Source organism: Salmo salar, chromosome ssa15 (assembly GCF_905237065.1).
Source record: "Salmo salar chromosome ssa15, Ssal_v3.1, whole genome shotgun sequence".
Classification (NCBI taxonomy): Eukaryota; Metazoa; Chordata; class Actinopteri; order Salmoniformes; family Salmonidae; genus Salmo; species Salmo salar.
The window spans coordinates 51,884,954-51,904,362 of record NC_059456.1 but is presented as its reverse complement, the minus strand read 5'-3'; the positions used below and the strand labels follow the sequence as shown (position 1 = coordinate 51,904,362).

Here is a 19,409-nt window from a genome sequence, read left to right as displayed (position 1 = left end):
ATGCTTTTGGCTAATGCTGGTTTTGCTGCTTAGCCTTCACTGTGTTTCTGCTGGTGCTTTCACTGTGTTTTCGTTGTAACCAGCCTTTGCTGTGTTTTTGCTGGTGACCAGCCTTCGCTGTGTCTTTGCTGGTGACCAGCATTTAGTACGTTTTTTCTGCTGACCAGCCTATGCTGGCTTGCAAAGTGATATTTAATTCCTATAGGAATCCAGCCAGAGTGGGGATGTCAAACAGCTGGAACTTTTATTTACCCAGAGTCTGCATTCAGAATGACTGCCAGGGTTAGACTTCCTAAACCATCTAAACTGGAACAACTATTTCAGTAACAGATGCAATAAGTCCAACTAACAGATTGGATTAGTTAAGAACAATGATTTATGTTTTTGTTTTTTTTATCTTTGTGTAGCATAAGATTCATTAATCAATCAATGTACATGCAAAAATACAACAAACAAAACAGATATTGAAATAAACAATTCTAAAAATCAACTGCAAAATATGATAATGATGGGCTTGGTCAGACCAGCTTGACTAGCTAGACCATGCTGGACAAGCATAGACGAGCAAGGACCAGCTTGGTCACCAGCATCACCAGGATACGCTGGTATGTGTCCAAAAACACAGCAAAGACTGGTCATCAGTGTTCAAAATACAGCGAAGGCTGGGCACCAGAAAAACTAGCTAGACCATGCTGGTAAACTAGCAAAACCATCTATACCATGCTGGTCAGACCAGCTTGACCAGCTAGAGCAGGGATGGGCAACCTTTGTAGGCCTGCAGATAAAAAATGTTTAGTTAGACTAGTAGAATACACAAGGTGCAATTTCAAAATCGTGTTATGTCAGTCACTGACAGTCACTCAATTAGCCATGTCAGCTAACATTTTTAATATTGGTAAATTAGTCTAGCTAGCTATCTAAACTTGTAGTAATCATATATTTTTTTGTCACTCTCACTCAGATATAATATTAAATATTGCAAACATTTATCTCCACCCTATCACAAAATGTTAAGAATTGTAGGAAATTAGCTGTTTTAAATTCTCTCCGCCTCGATCATTAGAATTGCATGCAATTATAATAAAATTGCTAAATCTTCTCTCTGCGTAATGGCAAGACGTGTTTCTCTCCACTGTTAAGAGGAGAGAAAAAAACATTTCACTTAGGGCCCTCAAAAGGCTAGGGTCAGCTCTGACTGCATGTGTAGGTACGCAGACCTGGGAGCCACTGCAGCCCTTCATGATGAGTTCAGAGTTTTTGTGGCCCCCACCCCAATCAAAGTTGCCCATCCCTGACCAGCATCAGACCAACACTGACGTTATAGACCAACATGGACCAGCATAGATTGTTGCGGCAGGTATCCTAGTAGTTAGAGCATTGGGCCAGTAACCGAAAGGTTGCTAGATTGAATCCCCGAGCTGACAAGGTAAAAATCTGTCATTCTGCCCCTGAACAAGTCAGTTAACACACTGTTCCTAGGCTGTCATTGTAAATAAGAATGTGTTCTTAACTGACTTGCCTAGTTAAATAAAGGTAAAAAAAAAATTAAAAGACCAGCATATACCAGTTTGAAATTTATGCTGATTTATGCCGTTTTTTTTCATTACTTACCCGCTTCACCATGTCCAAAACACAGAATACAACCGTCTGCCCCGTTAACCACAGAACGGATGACGTCAGGCAGAATACCTACACACACCTCCGCCTAGCAGAAAAGATAAAGGAGGGATCGAAAAATAGGGTGAAAAAAGGAGAAAAGGAGGGTGAATCCATCCATCCACCTTAGCATTCATCCAGCTGTTTAAAACGCAAATAAAACTTAAGAGGAGGGGAATTAATTAATGAAATGGCTGAGTGTGTCCGATCCATCAAACAACACTAACACACACAGCTGGGAAAGGAAAGAGGCTGGGAGGCTAAGATAACAGCACTTGATATAGCGATGGCTGTCTGGAAACGGCATTTTAAGTCCCATCAGTTTTCAGGTCATCAGACAGAGATAACAAACCAACCGTACTGTACTGTACCCACTGACCTGGGTTGACTCTGGGGGGTAGGCTGCGTCAAAGACATATGTCTTAGAGTGACCCTTAGCTTCCCCAACGTGTGACGGCGTGGAGTTGGAGTGTGGCTGTTGATTGTGGTTGGTGGTAGGATCAATCATGGTGACCCTTCTCTTGGCTGGGTCCACCCTAAGAATGGGTGACTGGGGTTGGGAAGGGGGCACGGTGGGAGAGAGGCATACTCGCAGCACCACTTTGACCTGTATGGAGAGAAGAAAGCTGGTGGTGAAGATGTGATCCAGTTTTTTTTCAGGGGGCTGTTGGGAACTGGGATGAATAGATGATGAGTAGGTAGGTAAGGGACATTATACCGTATGCTTGAAGTTATGTCAAATGTCTTTTATATTATTTTTTGTTATTTGCTCCAAAGAAAACAGGTGATCAACAACAATACAGATAAAAACACTTTAAAAAAACATTTTTTTTACAGTGTGCAGGTGTGGTTGGGAGCCCAAGGGCTTATATGAAAACCACACCACAAACAAACAATATACAATACATAACTACAAAAATAAAAAAGGTTTGTTAAAACAGATAACAAAACCTACTAATTATAAATATACAAATGAACTGATCAGCAATCACGATCAGTTCATGTTTAACTTGTGTGTGCATGTGGAAGTGTGAAAGTGTGCGAGAGTTAGGCTATATGGAGGAGGTCACTGAGTATTTAGGCTCATCAGGCTGACCCCCAGTCTTCACTTGAAGTTATTGTAAATTCCTAACTTGAATCTTCATTCTCCAACTTGAATAATGGAGATTCAACTTCAATCTTTTATTTAAAAAAAGTTTTGTCTCGTTCTTACGATAAATGGTCAAGATCGAAGACAAGATCTACATAGAAATCCAAATAAAGAGCATTTTCTAAAAGGTTTAGTGGAAGCTAAAAGAGTATTTAAATATTCCATATGGGGGGAAAAAAACAGTAAAAGCATTTTTTTACACACAATAAAACTGATAGAACCAGGAAGGAAAGTATGAAAATCCATGCATTATTAAACAATGAAAATCCTAAACAATAATATCTAAATGCATCAGACGTGATTGTAGAATAGTCAAAGCAGCTGTCAATATGGGTCACAGGCAGGATGTTCTCGTTCTTTTAACGGAGGTTGGAAACGACAGACACAGCAGTCGCATTAAACCCTAGGAGTTTCCCAGCATTCCTGATTCTATTTGCTTCTATCCACGGCTATTTATATGTTCCTTTGGAATAGGTGTAAGAAGACGTTAAGCTAAACGGAATAGGGATATCGCACAGCTAGGCAACTGAGGAGAGATTTCAAACTTTACTGGTAAATAGTGAGAAAAAGGCAGCATTCTGCTGTTCACCCCTGTGAGATGGTGTCTCTTTTACACCAACTTAGTTAAAAGAGAAGAGGAATGTAGAGGAAAACTTGTACAGACTTAAACACCCATAGACTAGTGTTAGAGAGAGGATATAACTGTAGTAGCTGTTATTATAGGCTACACAGTTTACCCTTATGTACTATAAAGCATTGAGATCCTATAATTCAGTGGAATGAGTGTAATTCTATGCTGTTAAATTGTCTGTAAAAGCACTATATAAATCGAATCAATGATAAATTATTATTAATTCATGTAGCTACATCCTATATATCCCGAGTAGGAACGCCACATGAACAAATTCCTGCTGTTCAGATATTAACTTAGCTCTACTGGAAATACAGTGGATTTAAAGGCTCTGAGAGGGTTTATGTTAAGTTAGCTAAGACCTCAACAGCCACTTAACTTAGTTCTCTGAGGTCTGACTCTGCACATCTGAAGGATAAGAACGTCACAGAACCACCAAGATGAAGTCAATTAACCATGTAATCATGCTTAAGAAACCCAACTGAACTGAAGTTTGTTCCATCTGAGCGAGTCTAACCTCACTATGATGACATACCAAATGTGTTTGATAGATCCTTTGTGTTTTCTTCTACTGCCTCTTAAGGGGAAAGTAATCCAAAGGTAACGGAAAGTAATCTGATTACGTCACTGAGTTGGGGGTAATCCAAAAATTACATTACAGATTACAATTTTGGATAGGTAACTAGTAACTGTAACAGATTACATTTAGAATGTAACCTAACCAACCTTGACCACGAGTAAGGCTTTTATTGCTCAATCTAATTTGTGCTGATTAAAAAAGGCCTAACGTACTGCTTAAACTTGTGCACTTTTGATAAACTTCAACAGTTGAAAATGATCGAGATATCAAAGTGTCACCCATAGAGATCCTATTAAATGAATTAAGTATTCTAATTCCTAATTCAATGATGTCACCAACCGAAAAGTAAACAATAGGACTAGCAAATGTTTTCGGTAGTGCGCCAAGCATGCCATTCCATGAGAGCAGCATTTATTTTTCAACCATGTTTTGAAGCAATGAACCCAATCAGTCCTTCAGAACAAACAGATAAACAACAGAGTAGGCTAATAAATCCTTTCTTTTGAGGTTATGGTCAGGTTAAACAATTAAACTAATCTATATTTCCATATTTACAAATCCTATTCTTGAAGATCAAGAATATAATTAATTGGAATGACTGTAAATCTGACAGACTTTAGATTTTAATGTTAAAATATAGCCTAATCGTTTTATTATCTGTATTGAAGTAGAAAGCAATGGGTTAGAAGCCTACAGAACCCAACATCCATTTCTGGCCAGCTATGTAAACTCTAACATTGACTTATCTTGTAATAGATGTCATTCAATTGTTAATATTCATTTTTGTCTTCTTCTAATGCCTCTTAAAGGAAAGTAATCTAAAAGTAAATGAAGGTAATCAGATTACGTTACTTTGGGTAATCCAAAAGCTATGTTACTGATAACAATTTTGGACAGGTAACTTGTAACTGTAATGGATTACATTTAGAAAGTGACCTACCCAACCGTGAACATAATCCATCAGCCTTGATAATGATGATGAATCATAATAAAAAACAAGTGATGGTAGCTAGTCTGTCTGCTATCTGTTGGAGGAAGTCTTTCTTTGTAACTCCTACCCTGACTGTATTCTATTGAGCTTGTGTCACGGTATATTTATGGGGCTGAATTATTCAAGAAGCCATATACTGAGAGATAGGAAAGAGGGGGTGAGCTAGAGAGAGAATGTGGGAAGGAGAACCAGAGAGAGAAAGGGAGAGGGGTGAAAGAGCGAGAGAGAGAGAGAGAGAGAGAGAGAGAGAGAGAGAGAGAGAGAGAGAGAGAGAGAGAGAGAGAGAGAGAGAAAAGAGGTTCTCCCTGTGTTGTTTGGGCTGAGTGCAGGTGGAATGGATGGGATGGGATGGGATGGGATGGAGGCCTGTTATCTGTAACTCTAGACCATCATCTGTGAAACACGAGGGCAGCCATATTGATTTCCTCTACAGTATACCCCAGAGGGGGAGGGCAGAAACAGAAAGGACATTAACACCACATTATAGCATTTCATAAAGATGGGGGTATAATTATGAGTGCCGATATAGGATCTTCTTCACTCCTCGACACAACCACTCTCACTTGCTTAATGACTCTGGAATCACGTAAAAAAAAGTGTATGTGGGAGAACGATTTATTTATTTAATAAAACATTTATTTAAACATTTATTTAAACATGTATTTATACCAAACAAAAATATCAACGCAACATGTTAAGTGTTGGTCCCATGTTTCATGAGCTGAAATAAAAGATCCCAGAAATGTTCCAAACGCACAAAAAGCTTATTACTCTTAAATGTTGTGCACAAATTTGTTTACATCCCTGTTAGTGAGCATTTCTCCTTTGCCACAATCATCCATACACATGACTGTTTAATCAAGAAGCTGATTAAACAGCATGATCACTACACAGGTGTACCTTATGCTGGGGACAATAAAAGGCCACACTAAAATGTGCGGTTTTGACACACAACACAATGCCGCAGATGTCTCAACTTTTGAGGGAGCGTGCAATTAACATGGTAATGTCCACCAGAGCTGTTGCCAGAAAATTATTTGTTAATTTCTCTACCATAAGCCGCCTCCAACGTTGTTTTAGAGAATTTGGCAGTAAATCCAACCGGTCTCAGAACCGCAGACCATGTGTAACCACACCAGCCCAGGACCTCCACATCTGGCTTCTTCACCTGCGGGATCATATGAGAACAGCCACCCTGACATCTGATGAAACGTTGGGTTTGCAGAACTGAAGAATTTCTGCATAAACTGTCAGAAACCATCAAGGGAGCTCATCTGCATGCTCGTCGTCCTCACCAGGGTCTTGACCTGATCAGGTGGGCAAGCAATTTGCTGACGTTAACATCGTGATCAGAGTGCCCCATGGTGGCGGTGGAGTTATGTTATGGGCGGGCATAAGCTACGGACAACAAACACAATTGCATTTTATCGATGGTAATTTGAATGCACAGAGATACCGTGACGAGATCCTGAGGCCCATTGTCGTGCCATTCATCTGCCGTCATCACCTCATGTTTCAGCATGATAATGTCGCAAGGATCTGTACACAATTCCTGGAAATGTCCCAGTTCTTCAATGGCCTGCATACTCACCAGACATGTCACCCATTGAACATGTTTGGGATGCTCTGGATCGACGTGTACGACAGCGTGTTCCAGTTCCCGCCAATACCCAGCAACTTCGCACAGCCATTAAAGAGTGGGACAACATTCCTCAGGCCACAATCAACAGCCTGATCAACTCTATGTGAAGGAGATGTGTCACACTGCATGTGGCAAATGGGGGAAACACCAGACACTGACTGGTTTTCTGATCCACGCCCCTACCTTTTTTTTAAGGTATCTGTGACCAACAGATGCATATCTGTATTCCCAGTCATGTGAAATCCATAGATTAGAGCCTAATTTATTTATTTCAATTGACTGATTTCCTTATATGATGTAACTAAGTCAAATATTAAAAATTGTTGCATGTTGCGTTTATATTTTTGTTTAGTGTAGTCAGGTAAGTCAATGAGAACAAATTCTCTTTTACATGAACGATCTGATTGGTCAAGACCGAGGTGAACAACTTAGAACAGCCTGTTACCTTGCCAAAGTTGGGTGCGTCTTTGAGTTGGTTGGCAGCTTGAAGCAGGCATGTGGGGACTGTGGGTGGAGACCTCTGGATGATGCCCCTGTAGCAGGTGCTGTAATGGGGGAGAGGAGACACGGGAGAGGGAGCGGACATTTGGGCCTTCCTCCTCGACGTCAGGCTCAGTTTCTGGGCTGCCCTGTGGAAAGATAGGATATGGACATTTCAAAAACACATTAGGTACATCCTCAACTTCTGAATGATTATTTAAGACTTTTTATTAATCATCAGTAAAGAATTACCTGCAGGAGCCCATGTCTACTCAGTAGACATCTAACTGACTAGTTTTACACATACCTGACCAGAAAGGACAAAATTGCAGGAGCCATTGGACTGCTCTGGACAGCCACAGTCTCATTCGGTCCCTCTGAGAACTCCTCTGAAAACTGGAGAGAAGTAGAATGATCATCTTAGGAGATAATACTTCAACTGTATTAGAATATCCATAGCCTGGGGGTCCAGTCTGTTTGGGCTATTAGCCAACTCCTCTTTGTGTTCATTCAATGTCATGCCAAAGTACAGCTTGGCAATGATAGAAGAGTTGCCAACAGCACATCGTAATATAGCCCAGGGAATAGATGCCATTTGGAACGCAACCCAAGAGAAGAATCAATTGTTAACCTGTGGATGTGGGGCACTAGGATGAAAGCACATTAGGTAAATGGGACATTCATCATATAGATCTACATATAGATCTACATATAGACTAGTGGTCACACATGGGACATATAGCTCCAAGGTTTAATGGAGACACGACTCAGACAATCAGACTCAGAGCCACTACTAAACCTACTGTGACTGTGCTGCATCTGACTATTACACACCACACAACCTCGAGGATGTGCGTGAAGTCTGACTCTTCAACCCAGCCCTGCTTTCCCTTCCCTCCAGTCCTAGTGTGTGTGTGTGTGTGTGTGTGTGTGTGTGTGTGTGTGTGTGTGTGTGTGTGTGTGTGTGTGTGTGTGTGTGTGTGTGTGTGTGTGTGTGTGTGTGTGTGTGTGTGTGTGTGTGTGTGTGTGTGTGTGTGTGTTATACTCTGTATATCTGCTGAAATGAAGTCAAAGAGCTTGGCCGCAAGCGAAAGCGACAGCAAGAGTCCTGTTTTATAGTGGCCCCCTCTGCAGCTTTACTGTCACATCAATGTTTCAGCTTTTTAGGGCAAGATAACAACCCTGTTCCCCTCCCTCTATTGCTACTGCCACAGGAAACATCCAGCCATGTAATGCCAATTAGAGCCATGAGGCACCCTGGGGCATGACTAACATCTGGAATGAGATGGGTTTAGGGGGCACGGGGTAAAGTTAAATTCTACCTCTACTCCTTTCTAACTCTGAACCCCATGTCCCCCACACCCTGAAGATCTCTCTCTCTTTCTCTTCCTCTTGCTATTTCTCTCTCTCTTTCTCTTCCTCTTGCTATTTCTCTCTCTCTTTCTCTTCCTCTTGCTATTTCTCTCTCTCTTTCTCTTTCCTCTTGCTATTTCTCTCTCTCTTTCTCTTCCTCTTGCTATTTCTCTCTCTCTTTCTCTTCCTCTTGCTATTTCTCTCTCTCTTTCTCTTTCTCTTGCTATTTCTCTCTCTCTTTCTCTTTCTCTTCCTCTTGCTATTTCTCTCTCTCTTTCTCTTCCTCTTGCTATTTCTCTCTCTCTTTCTCTTTCTCTTCCTCTTGCTATTTCTCTCTCTCTTTCTCTTCCTCTTGCTATTTCTCTCTCTTTCTCTTTCTCTTTCTCTTCCTCTTGCTATTTCTCTCTCTCTCTCTCTCTCTCTCTCTCTCTCTCTCCACCCCCATCTCTCTCTCTACCCCCCTCTCTCTCGCTCTCTCTTTCTCTTTTGTCTTCCCCCCTCTCTCTCTGTCCCTCTTTCTTTGTCCTCTCTTCTATCTCAAACTGGAATGGTGTAAACACTCCCATTACCATTAGCATGAGGTCACCTAGCTTTGACTAACATTTGCTCTGCTTCCTCCAGGTGGAAAATCACATGAAAACACATCAATAATCACGTTCCCATCCACAGTTTTTATGCGAGTAAAGTCATGCCTTATAAAAAAAAATCACGACAGCTGTGAGGGAAACAGGAAATTTCGGTCCAATTTTATAAATGCCGTCAGATCATTTGTTCGTTCGACATTGTGGGATCTTTTTGTGCCTGTAAAATGAATTATGCGTGAAATAGTGGTGGAAACACATTTATGGGCAAATATTGATATAATAACCAACATATCAAAGTAAACTTGGAGTGACGCGATGACATGGGGTGTGGTCCTCCCACTACAACTCATCAGGAAAGCATGCCGTTTATTAGGCTACAGATGAAATAAGAGATGATGAACTTCACAGGGTGGTGAAAGTGCACGATATGAGCTTGATGCTCTTTTCCAATAAATGTCAGAGGGTCTTATTCTGGTGACATGATGAACAATGCTTGACTGCCATTTGACAACTGAAAGCATTCTTGCTCTTATCCATAATCTCATCATGTAGACTAGCCTGCCCGCAGAGTCTACCCACACTGTATCTGCCAGCTGTTAGCTAGACTGCACATGCCAAGACCATAGAAGGCACATTCGCTATTTAAACGCAACAGTTTGGTGACAAAACAATCAGTGGAGTTGAAAATGCGATGGAAACACAATGAACTTCAGATTTGTATTCAGTACATATAAACTTAAGCGAAAAAGTACATTTTGTGTGCATTACGTCATCACGCACAGATTTTTATCTGCAACAAGTCCGTTTTGTGGAAACACACCACTGTTGGGGAAAATGTGCACATTTTCTTTAATGCGGATTTTAGAACATTCACATGAAAATCTGTCACCAATTGGATGGAAACCTTCCTAATAACAAACTTACGCCGGTATAATATGCTCTGCTTTGCATATTGTCTAATAGACTATGGCAGCTAACCTGGTACCAGATCTGTTTGTGTTGTATACAGCCAACTCCTATGGTCATTGTTATGCCAACCATAACTGTTCTGTGATCAGGCTAGTCCTCAGCCAGACAGCCACTCCACTGCCAGAAACTGCCAGACCAGAGACCACTTCACTTCATTAGCCACAATGCACTGAAGGAGAAATATAGGTAGATTCCCAAATGGCGCCCTTTTCCCTATATAGTGCACTACTTTTGACGAAAGCCCTATGGTAGGAGCCCTATGGCTGAACAAGCTACTGTAGCCTACTTAAGACTCCTTAAATGCTTCCATCCATCCACTTTCGTCCCGGCTGTATTTACCGCCTAGCCCTGTGAGGGTTACAATACTGCACTATGCATATTTCACCAGTCGTTAAATATGACCAGGCTATTGATCATCACGCCGCCTGCTTTTTGACTGGCTGTTTTATGAGGGAAAATAAATCACAACCCAATTCCCTCCATTAGCCGATAAGGTTGCAAATGTACACTTCTCAGGATCTAATTGGGGCAGATCGGACGGAGTCCATCAATTCTGACAGTGACAACATCCTCTATGAGAGCATTCACTCCACTCCTCCCCTCTCCTCTTCCCTCCTCTGTGCTCCTTTCCTCTCCTTTCCTCTTCTCTCCATTCCTCTTTTAGATGTACAACACCTGCTAGGGGATGTGTCATGACTCATGATATTATCCTGATATTGTTCATATAGCCTCCATTAGACTCCATAATAATGATAGCTACTGTGATACCGAGGCAATATTATGACATACAACCTGTAGGTTTTTAGATGTACAGTACCTGGTAGGGAAAAATGGTGACTCCGTTATTGCTGGACATTGATATGGAGGAGGCTAGTTGCTGCTGCTCCTCAACCCATCGATCCATCTCAGCTGGGGTGGGCTTCAGGATCCTCCTAGGGTGGGGCTTCTGGGGGCTTTGACTCCTGGTGAAGCCTGAGAGCCGGGGGCTAGATGGTGCTGTGGAGGTGGTGGATCGAGGTCCAGGGGAGGGCTTGGCAGAGGAATTATGGGTCCTGGCAGAGCCTGAGAGGTGGGGGCTAGATGGTGCTGCTTTGGTGGAGGTGGATCCAGGAAGGGGCTTGGCGGGAGATGTAGTGGCCCGCTTGGCACGTTCCTCCCTGGCTAGGATCAGGTGGATGGCCTCCTGCTTCAGCTGGCTCAGGTGGGCACCACAGACGTCACAGCCACTCTGCTCCTCCTCCACAGCCCAGACGTCTATGGTACCACTGTGGGTTTGGAGGTTGTCGTGGAGATAGGCTGACAAGGTGGAGTCCTACAGAAGGGATGTAAAGGGAATGTACAGTATGATCCTATGCATTGAGTCCAATTCAATCACAAAAACAACAAATATCACAGTGAATTACAAAAGCGGAAAACTTTTATAATTAATTGTCATTGATGACAGTCTGTCATTGAGGAAACTATGTATCAAAATGTGGCATGGTACCAAGTAGGCCTATATCAACTTCCAGAATCAATCATTATAATAGCATCTGTCATAGGACAGAGATGGTGGCATAGCATACTGCATGTTAGTTTCTGTGCCCTTGTTCTCCCTGAACTTCCATTCCAAAACCTTTCTCCCGCAAGCTGCTAATGTCAATGGCCCACATTTTGAGTCCCAGACTACTGTAATATTGCATAAAACAAAGTCAACCAGAAAAAATGCAGATGTGCCCAAACAAACTCCAAGCCAAAATCTGAGACCTAGCCTGGTAATAGATCTGTTTGTGCTGTATAGCCACATTTTGGGTTGTGTGTTTGTCATAAGAAAGAGACAAATTGATCTAGGACCAGGCAAAATAATGACCACACGGTCTTAGAAAAAAGTTTCCAAAAGGGTTATTTGGCTGTTTTGGAGGAGAACCCTTTTAGGTTCTACTGTAGATAACACTTTTTTTCTAAGATGGTAAGAGGTGGCTAAACAGCACAAACAGGTCTGGAACCAGGCTGTCAGAGACCTGTATTTGCTGTCAGACCTGTATTTTCTTTAGGATTCATAACGGACCAGATTTCATCATGGCCCTGGTCTGGAAATCAATACACTACAAGAAGCCATTATCAGATTTCTACTGACCGTCTCCGTCTGAACAATGAGGTAATATCTCCACGTAATGGCCTGTGGTTTATTTTAAAACTTCCTGTTCTATTTCATATTCCTCTCATAGGAGAGTAAAGCAAACGTTTTCATTGTACCTCTGGTAATGAGGTTTGAAGGGGACATGAGTTGCTTTGTTAAAATATTAATATCAGTCTGAATCAGTTCACTCTAGGGATAGCCTATGAGTCAGCTCAATGACAGGAACTGATGTCTGCTACATATCAGACGCAATCGGGATGAAAAACATCTAAGCATGTGACAATTTGGATTTGTTAAGGCCGCTAAAATTTGTGACAAAATCGAAAATATGTTGCAAATCTGTAGCTAAATCACATTTTCTGACAATTTCAATTCAAATCCATTAAATTGTCACCAAAGTATATTGTATCACTACAATGAATGCATGCTAGTGTTTACTGCATAAAACACATTTTCGTAGAAAGTGATGAAGCGATAAGCCTACCTTGCATGAGATATATTGAGGGATGACGAGGCTCAGTGCGTGTATCTTTAGTGCAGCCACAGTCGCCGTGCAATTCTCACAAATAACTTTTCCGTCAGATTTCTGAACGCTCCAACTTCCCACAATGGGGGGTCTAACAGTGTCAAATCCACTGATAATCCCAGGTCCTCCGGCGCAGGGTCTCGTTAGAGACCCTCGGGATGGGACATCCGTTTTTGGCCACGGAACTCCATGAGGGTCGGCGTTGGACCCTGCACCCTCTGGAGAGGGGCGATCTGTTGATTGACAGTCCTCGTGAAGTACTGTACCGCTCCCAGTCTCAGAGTAAAATCTGGTTGATTTACATTGAGGCGCATCTGTCTGTGAAATGTACAAATACCATGCACCTTAATATACTGCAAATTTAAGAAAATAACCATGACCATTACATCATCATAACATAAATTGAAACTGATGTTTTAAAAGCCTATGAGTCATCAAATAATAAGTAGATACTAGAACTGTGCAACCCACTATCTAAACAACTTAAGATAAATACTGAATGTGAAAAAAAGTAATATTGAATCAAGGTCCCTTACCCAATACCTTCGGTTCCCTGCTGTGGGACATCTCTCCTTCTCTCTTCGAGTGAGAGATGCCATAGCAATAGGTTGTTGAGAAGGGAAAACGGAACAAAGCCAAAGACAAGGATATGCTGTCTACTTTACTCGGCCTTGTTTGTTTTTTACACGGTTTAAAAATGAAACGTATGAAGCAATTATATTATTCTAACCCCGTAAAGTATCCGCACTTGCGCGTCTGGTCATGTTGAGGTCATGGTGTGAATGAAGGCGTGCGTAATGTCTGAGCGCATGAAGAGGGAGAGCGCGCAGGCATCCTACTGATTTAATTGATTTGTGCATTCCCCTCGTTGTCCACAGGGAGGCAGTGAAATGCAAACTAATAACGTGGCATTCGGCCTATCTTTTTTAAACTGCTTTCTCAATTGAAGTTTAAGGTCTGTAGGCCATGTGAAATAATCTGATTATATGGCCATTTGGGGTGTTTCTTAGCGGGTTTTGGATATGATTGTGCCAAACATAATGCTTGTTCGGATGATAGCGGACTTGGCTAGAAGAGAAGTTATGTGAGTGTGTCTTGAGGACATTCCTTGAACCAGAGTGCCCCAAGTTCATAGTGTGGGTTTTATGGTGGGAGTGTCTGGGAACAAGTTGAATTGATTCTCTCTGATCTTTGGAGAAAATGTACACTCACTCACTCACCATCTCCCACACAGATGAGTTCTCGTTAGGAAATATCCTGTCAGCCATTACTGATAATGAACTCCATTTTGCTTGCTAATTAGATGGTAGGAAACCATATTTTACTGTACTGTGTTCTTGTGGAAATGTTACTTCAATAGCATGACATTCAATATAGGTCTGGAAATTGACAGATATTTGAATGTGTGTGTGTTTGAGGGGCAGTGGGGGGTCTCCAAAATGCACATAGGCAACTTGGATAAGTCCATAGTATGGAAGGCCAGTCCCGCCACTCATTTTTTTAAATGTTGATTCTATTTGGTATTTGGTATTTTATGAGGATCCCCATTAGCTGCTGCTTCCATTAGCTGTTGCAAAAGCAGCAGCTACTCTTCCTGGGGTCCACATAAAACATGAAACATGACATAATACAGAACATTAATAGACAAGAACAGCTCAAGGACAGAACTACATCAATTAAAATAAAATTATAAAAGGCACACGTAGCCTACATATCAATGCATACACACAAATTATCTAGGTCAAATAAAGGAGAGGAGTTGTGCTTTATCTGTTTTTTTTTAGATTTCAGAGGTGGCACCACAGATCCCATAGTAGTGGGGGGCAAATTGTTTTCCTGTGGCCCAGAGTTTTTCCTGATCTGGCAGCCTAGAGAAGCACATGTACCCTAGAGAAGTGCATATATGTGGCTGTGATTGTTATCAGTAGGCTACAGTTGATCAGACTGAACCACAGATTAATTGTGCACGAGTTGATAAATCATGAGGCAAATCAATCTAAACAACAGGACTTTGTCCCTCTTTTCAACACTTTTGGGCCTTCCCTGTGGCTCAGTTGGTAGAGCATGGTGTTTGCAATGCCAGCATGGTGTGTGCAACGCCAGGGTTGTAGGTTTGATTCCCACGGGGGGCCAGTACATAAAAAATGCATGAAATGAAATGTATGCATTCACTACTGTAAGTCGCTCTGGATAAGAGTGTCTGCTAAATGTAAAATGTGTCAATAAGCTGAATCAAAAGTGTTGGGGCAAATTCCAAATCGCCACATAATTTCAGGTTATTGGGTCCCTTGTCTGCTGGCTGTGTGTTCCTCAGTGGCTGTTGCCAGAGCCTGATGTTGAAATTACAATTATTGATTAAAAAAAATGTCTGAGGACTGCAGAGAGCCTTCTGTGGTTGTTGAGGCACATCTTGTGGATTTTCACAGATGGGTAAAGGGACCAAGGCAGTGGGAGAGCAGGGTTTTGGATACATGTTCACCACTTTCAGATACACTAGGGTAGGTGGCTGTCTGATGGAGCTTCAGTCTTCTCTGCTGAAATGCTACCACTAGTGTGGGCATTGGGATGGGTGGAAGAAGTGGGGCCTAAAATGGTAATTTTGTGTTCAGACACTTCTGCTAGCCTGGTCACACTTAGAGAAGGGAAGTCAAAGGCATATCCAGGCCTGATGGCATCTGAGGGCGGCAGGTAGACCAGACCTGAGGGTGGCGGGTAACGTAGTGGTTAGAGCATTGAGCCGGTAACTGAAAGGCTGCTGGTTTGAATATCCGAGCCGACTATATGAAAATCTGTCAATGGACCTTTGAGCAAGGCACTCAACCTTAATTTGCTCCAGGGGTGCTGTACTACTATGGCTAACCTTGTTAAACAACATATTTTCCTACACACGCAATAACATCTGCTAAACACGTGTATGTGACCAATAAAATGTGATTGTATTTGTGTGACAATAAAACATATACAGTACCAGTCAAAAGTTTGGACACACCTACTCAATCAAGGGATTTTCTTTATTTTTACTATTTTCTACATTGTAGAATAATAGTGAAGACTTTCAAACTATGAAATAACACATATGGAGCAATGGAACAACATATCAAAATATATTTTATCTTTTATATTCTTCAAAGTAGCCACCCTTTTCTTTGATGACAGTTTTGCACACTCTTGGCATTCTCTCAACCAGCTTCATGATGTAATGGGTCCTATGTGTAGCTGGTGTAGAGAGTCAGGCGCAGGACAGCAGATATGAGTAATCAACGTACTTTTACTCAAAATGTCAAAAAAACAAAGTAACAAATACACGCACACCATGACAGACCGAAAATACAATAAACAATCACTCACAAAAAAACATGGGGGAACAGAGGGTTAAATAATGAAACAGTAATTGTGGGATTGAAATCAGGTGTGTAAAACAAAGACAAAACAAATGGAAAATGAAAAGTGGATCGGCGGTGGCTAGAAGGCCGGTGACGTCGACCGCTGAACGCGGCCCGAACAAGGAGAGGGACCGACTTCGGCGGAAGTCGTGACACATGAGGTAGTCACCTGAAATGCATTTCAAATAACAGGTGTGCCTTGTTAAAAGCTAATTTGTGGAATTTCTTTCCTTCTTAATCCATTTGAGCCAATCAGTTGTGTTGTGACAAGGTAGGGGTGGTATACAGAATATAGCCCTATTTGGTAAAAGACCAAGTTCATATTATGGCAAGAACAGCTCAAATTAGCAAAGAGAAACGACAATCCATCATTACTTTAAGACATGAAGGTCAGTCAATCTGGAAAATTTAAAGAACTTTGAAAGTTTCTTCACGTGCAGTCGCACAATAAATGCTTCACAGAGTTTAAGTCACAGACTCATCTCAACATCAACTGTTCAGAGGAGACTGCGTGAATCAGGCCTTCATGGTCAAATTGCTGCAAAGAAACCACTACAAAAAGCTCTACAACTGCAGCATCGAGAGCATCCTGACTGATTGCATCACCCCTAGGATGGCAAGTGCTTGGCCTTTGACCGCAATGCACTACAGAGTGTAGCGCGTACGGCTCAGTACATCACTGTGGCCAAGCTTCCTGCCATCCAGGACCTCTATACCAGGCGGTGTCAGAGGAAGGCCCTAAAAATTGCCAAAGACTCCAGTCACCCTAGTCATAGACTGTTCTGTCTGCTACCGCACAGCAAGCGGTACCGGAGCGCCAAGTCTAGGTCTAAAAGGCTTCTTAACAGCTTCAACCCCCAAGCCATAAGACTCCTGAACAGCTAATCAGATGGCTACCCGGACTATTTGCATTGTATTATCTATGCATAGTCACTTTACCTCCACCTACATGTACATATTACCTCAATTACCTTGACTAACCTGTGCCTCCGCACATTGACTTTGTACCGGTACCCCATGTATACAATCAAATCAAACTGTATTTGTCACATGCGCCAAATACAACAGGTGAAATGCTTACTTACAAGCCCTTAACCTACAATGCAGTTTTAAGAAAAATACTTGTCAAGTAAAAAATAGATAAGTAAAAAATAAGAAATAAAAGTAACAAATAATTAAAGAGCAGCGGTAAAATAACAATAGCGAGGCTCGCACAACTGGCCCAGTGTTGTCTGGGGTAGGCTGTTATTGTAAATAAGAATTTGCTGTTAACTGACTTGCCTAGTTAAAAAAAGGTTAAATAAATATATATATATATATACTGCTCAAAAAAATTAAGGGAACACTAAAATAACACATCCTAGATCTGAATGAATGAAATAATCTTATTAAATACTTTTTTCTTTACATAGTTGAATGTGCTGACAACAAAATCACACAAAAATAATCAATGGAAATCCAATTTATCAACCCATGGAGGTCTGTATTTGGAGTCACACTCAAAATTAAAGTGGAAACCCACACTACAGGCTGATCCAACTTTGATGTAATGTCCTTAAAACAAGTCAAAATGAGGCTCAGTAGTGTGTGTGTGTGGCCTCCACGTGTCTGTATGACCTCCCTACAATGCCTGGGCATGCTCCTGATGAGGTGGCGGATGGTCTCCTGAGGGATCTCCTCCCAGACCTGGACTAAAGCATCCGCCAACTCCTGGACAGTCTGTGGTGCAATGTGGCGTTGGTGGATGGAGCGAGACATGATGTCGAAGATGTGCTCAATTGGATTCAGGTCTGGGGAACGGGCGGGCCAGTCCATAGCATCAATGCCTTCCTCTTGCAGGAACTGCTGACACACTCCAGCCACATGAGGTCTAGCATTGTCTTGCATTAGGAGGAACCCAGGGCCAACTGCACCAGCATATGGTCTCACAAGGGGTCTGAGGATCTCATCTCGGTACCTAATGGCAGTCAGGCTACCTCTGGCGAGCACATGGAGGGCTGTGCGGCCCCCCAAAGAAATGCCACCCCACACCATGACTGACCCACCGCCAAACCGGTCATGCTGGAGGATGTTGCAGGCAGCAGAACGTTCTCCACGGCGTCTCCAGACTCTGTCACGTCTGTCACATGTGCTCAGTGTGAACCTGCTTTCATCTGTGAAGAGCACAGGGCGCCAGTGGCGAATTTGCCAATCTTGGTGTTCTCTGGCAAATGCCAAACGTCCTGCACGGTGTTGGGCTGTAAGCACAACCCCCACCTGTGGATGTCGGGCCCTCATACCACCCTCATGGAGTCTGTTTCTGACCGTTTGAGCAGACACATGCACATTTGTGGCCTGCTGGAGGTCATTCTGCAGGGCTCTGGCAGTGCTCCTCCTGCTCCTCCTTGCACAAAGGCGGAGGTAGCGGTCCTGCTGCTGGGTTGTTGCCCTCCTACGGCCTCCTCCACGTCTCCTGATGTACTGGCCTGTCTCCTGGTAGCGCCTCCATGCTCTGGACACTACGCTGACAGACACAGCAAACCTTCTTGCCACAGCTCGCATTGATGTGCCATCCTGGATGAGCTGCACTACCTGAGCCACTTGTGTGGGTTGTAGACTCCGTCTCATGCTACCACTAGAGTGAAAGCACTGCCAGCATTCAAAAGTGACCAAAACATCAGCCAGGAAGCATAGGAACTGAGAAGTGGTCTGTGGTCCCCACCTGCAGAACCACTCCTTTATTGGGGGTGTCTTGCTAATTGCCTATAATTTCCACCTGTTGTCTATTCCATTTGCACAACAGCATGTGAAATTTATTGTCAATCAGTGTTGCTTCCTAAGTGGACAGTTTGATTTCACAGAAGTGTGATTGACTTGGAGTTACATTGTGTTGTTTAAGTGTTCCCTTTATTTTTTTGAGCAGTATGTATATATATATATATATATATATATATATATATATATATATATATATATATATATATATAACAGGGGGTACTGGTACAGAGTCAATGTGCGGTGGCAATGGTTAGTCGAGGTATTTCAGGTAATATGTACATGTACAGTAGGTAGACTTAAAGTGGCTATGCATAGATAATGAGAAACAGAGAAAAGCAGCTCTTGCTCTTTAATTATTTGTTCTTTTTCTATTTTCTTCTTTTTAATATTTTTTTTTTTTAAATTTCATTATAGTTTAGTAAATACTTTCTTAATTATTTTTCTTAAAATTGAATTGTTGGTTAAGGGCTTGTAAGTAAGCATTTCACAGTAAGGTCTACACAAGTTGTATTCGGCGCATGTGACGAATACAATTTGATTAGATTTTTAAAGGACACGAATAAGAAGAAAAGACTTGCATGGGCCAAG

The 19,409-nt window shown here is 42.1% G+C and overlaps 1 protein-coding gene across 1 annotated transcript in view; it reads right to left on the bottom strand.

The window, feature by feature from the left end:
* LOC106571584 (kinesin-like protein KIF26B) overlaps positions 1–13,463 on the bottom strand; it is a 35,190-nt gene extending 21,727 nt beyond the window's left edge. Inside the window, exons 1-7 of the mRNA XM_014144819.2 lie at positions 13,218–13,463; positions 12,640–12,999; positions 10,854–11,348; positions 7,438–7,526; positions 7,096–7,279; positions 2,036–2,263; positions 1,612–1,705 (exon numbers count right to left, since the gene is read on the bottom strand). Coding sequence (XP_014000294.2) covers positions 1,612–1,705; positions 2,036–2,263; positions 7,096–7,279; positions 7,438–7,526; positions 10,854–11,348; positions 12,640–12,999; positions 13,218–13,280 — 1,513 coding nt within the window. The 5' untranslated portion in view covers positions 13,281–13,463. The remainder of the gene's footprint in view (positions 1–1,611; positions 1,706–2,035; positions 2,264–7,095; positions 7,280–7,437; positions 7,527–10,853; positions 11,349–12,639; positions 13,000–13,217) is intronic.
* Between the last annotated feature and the right edge of the window lie 5,946 nt (positions 13,464–19,409).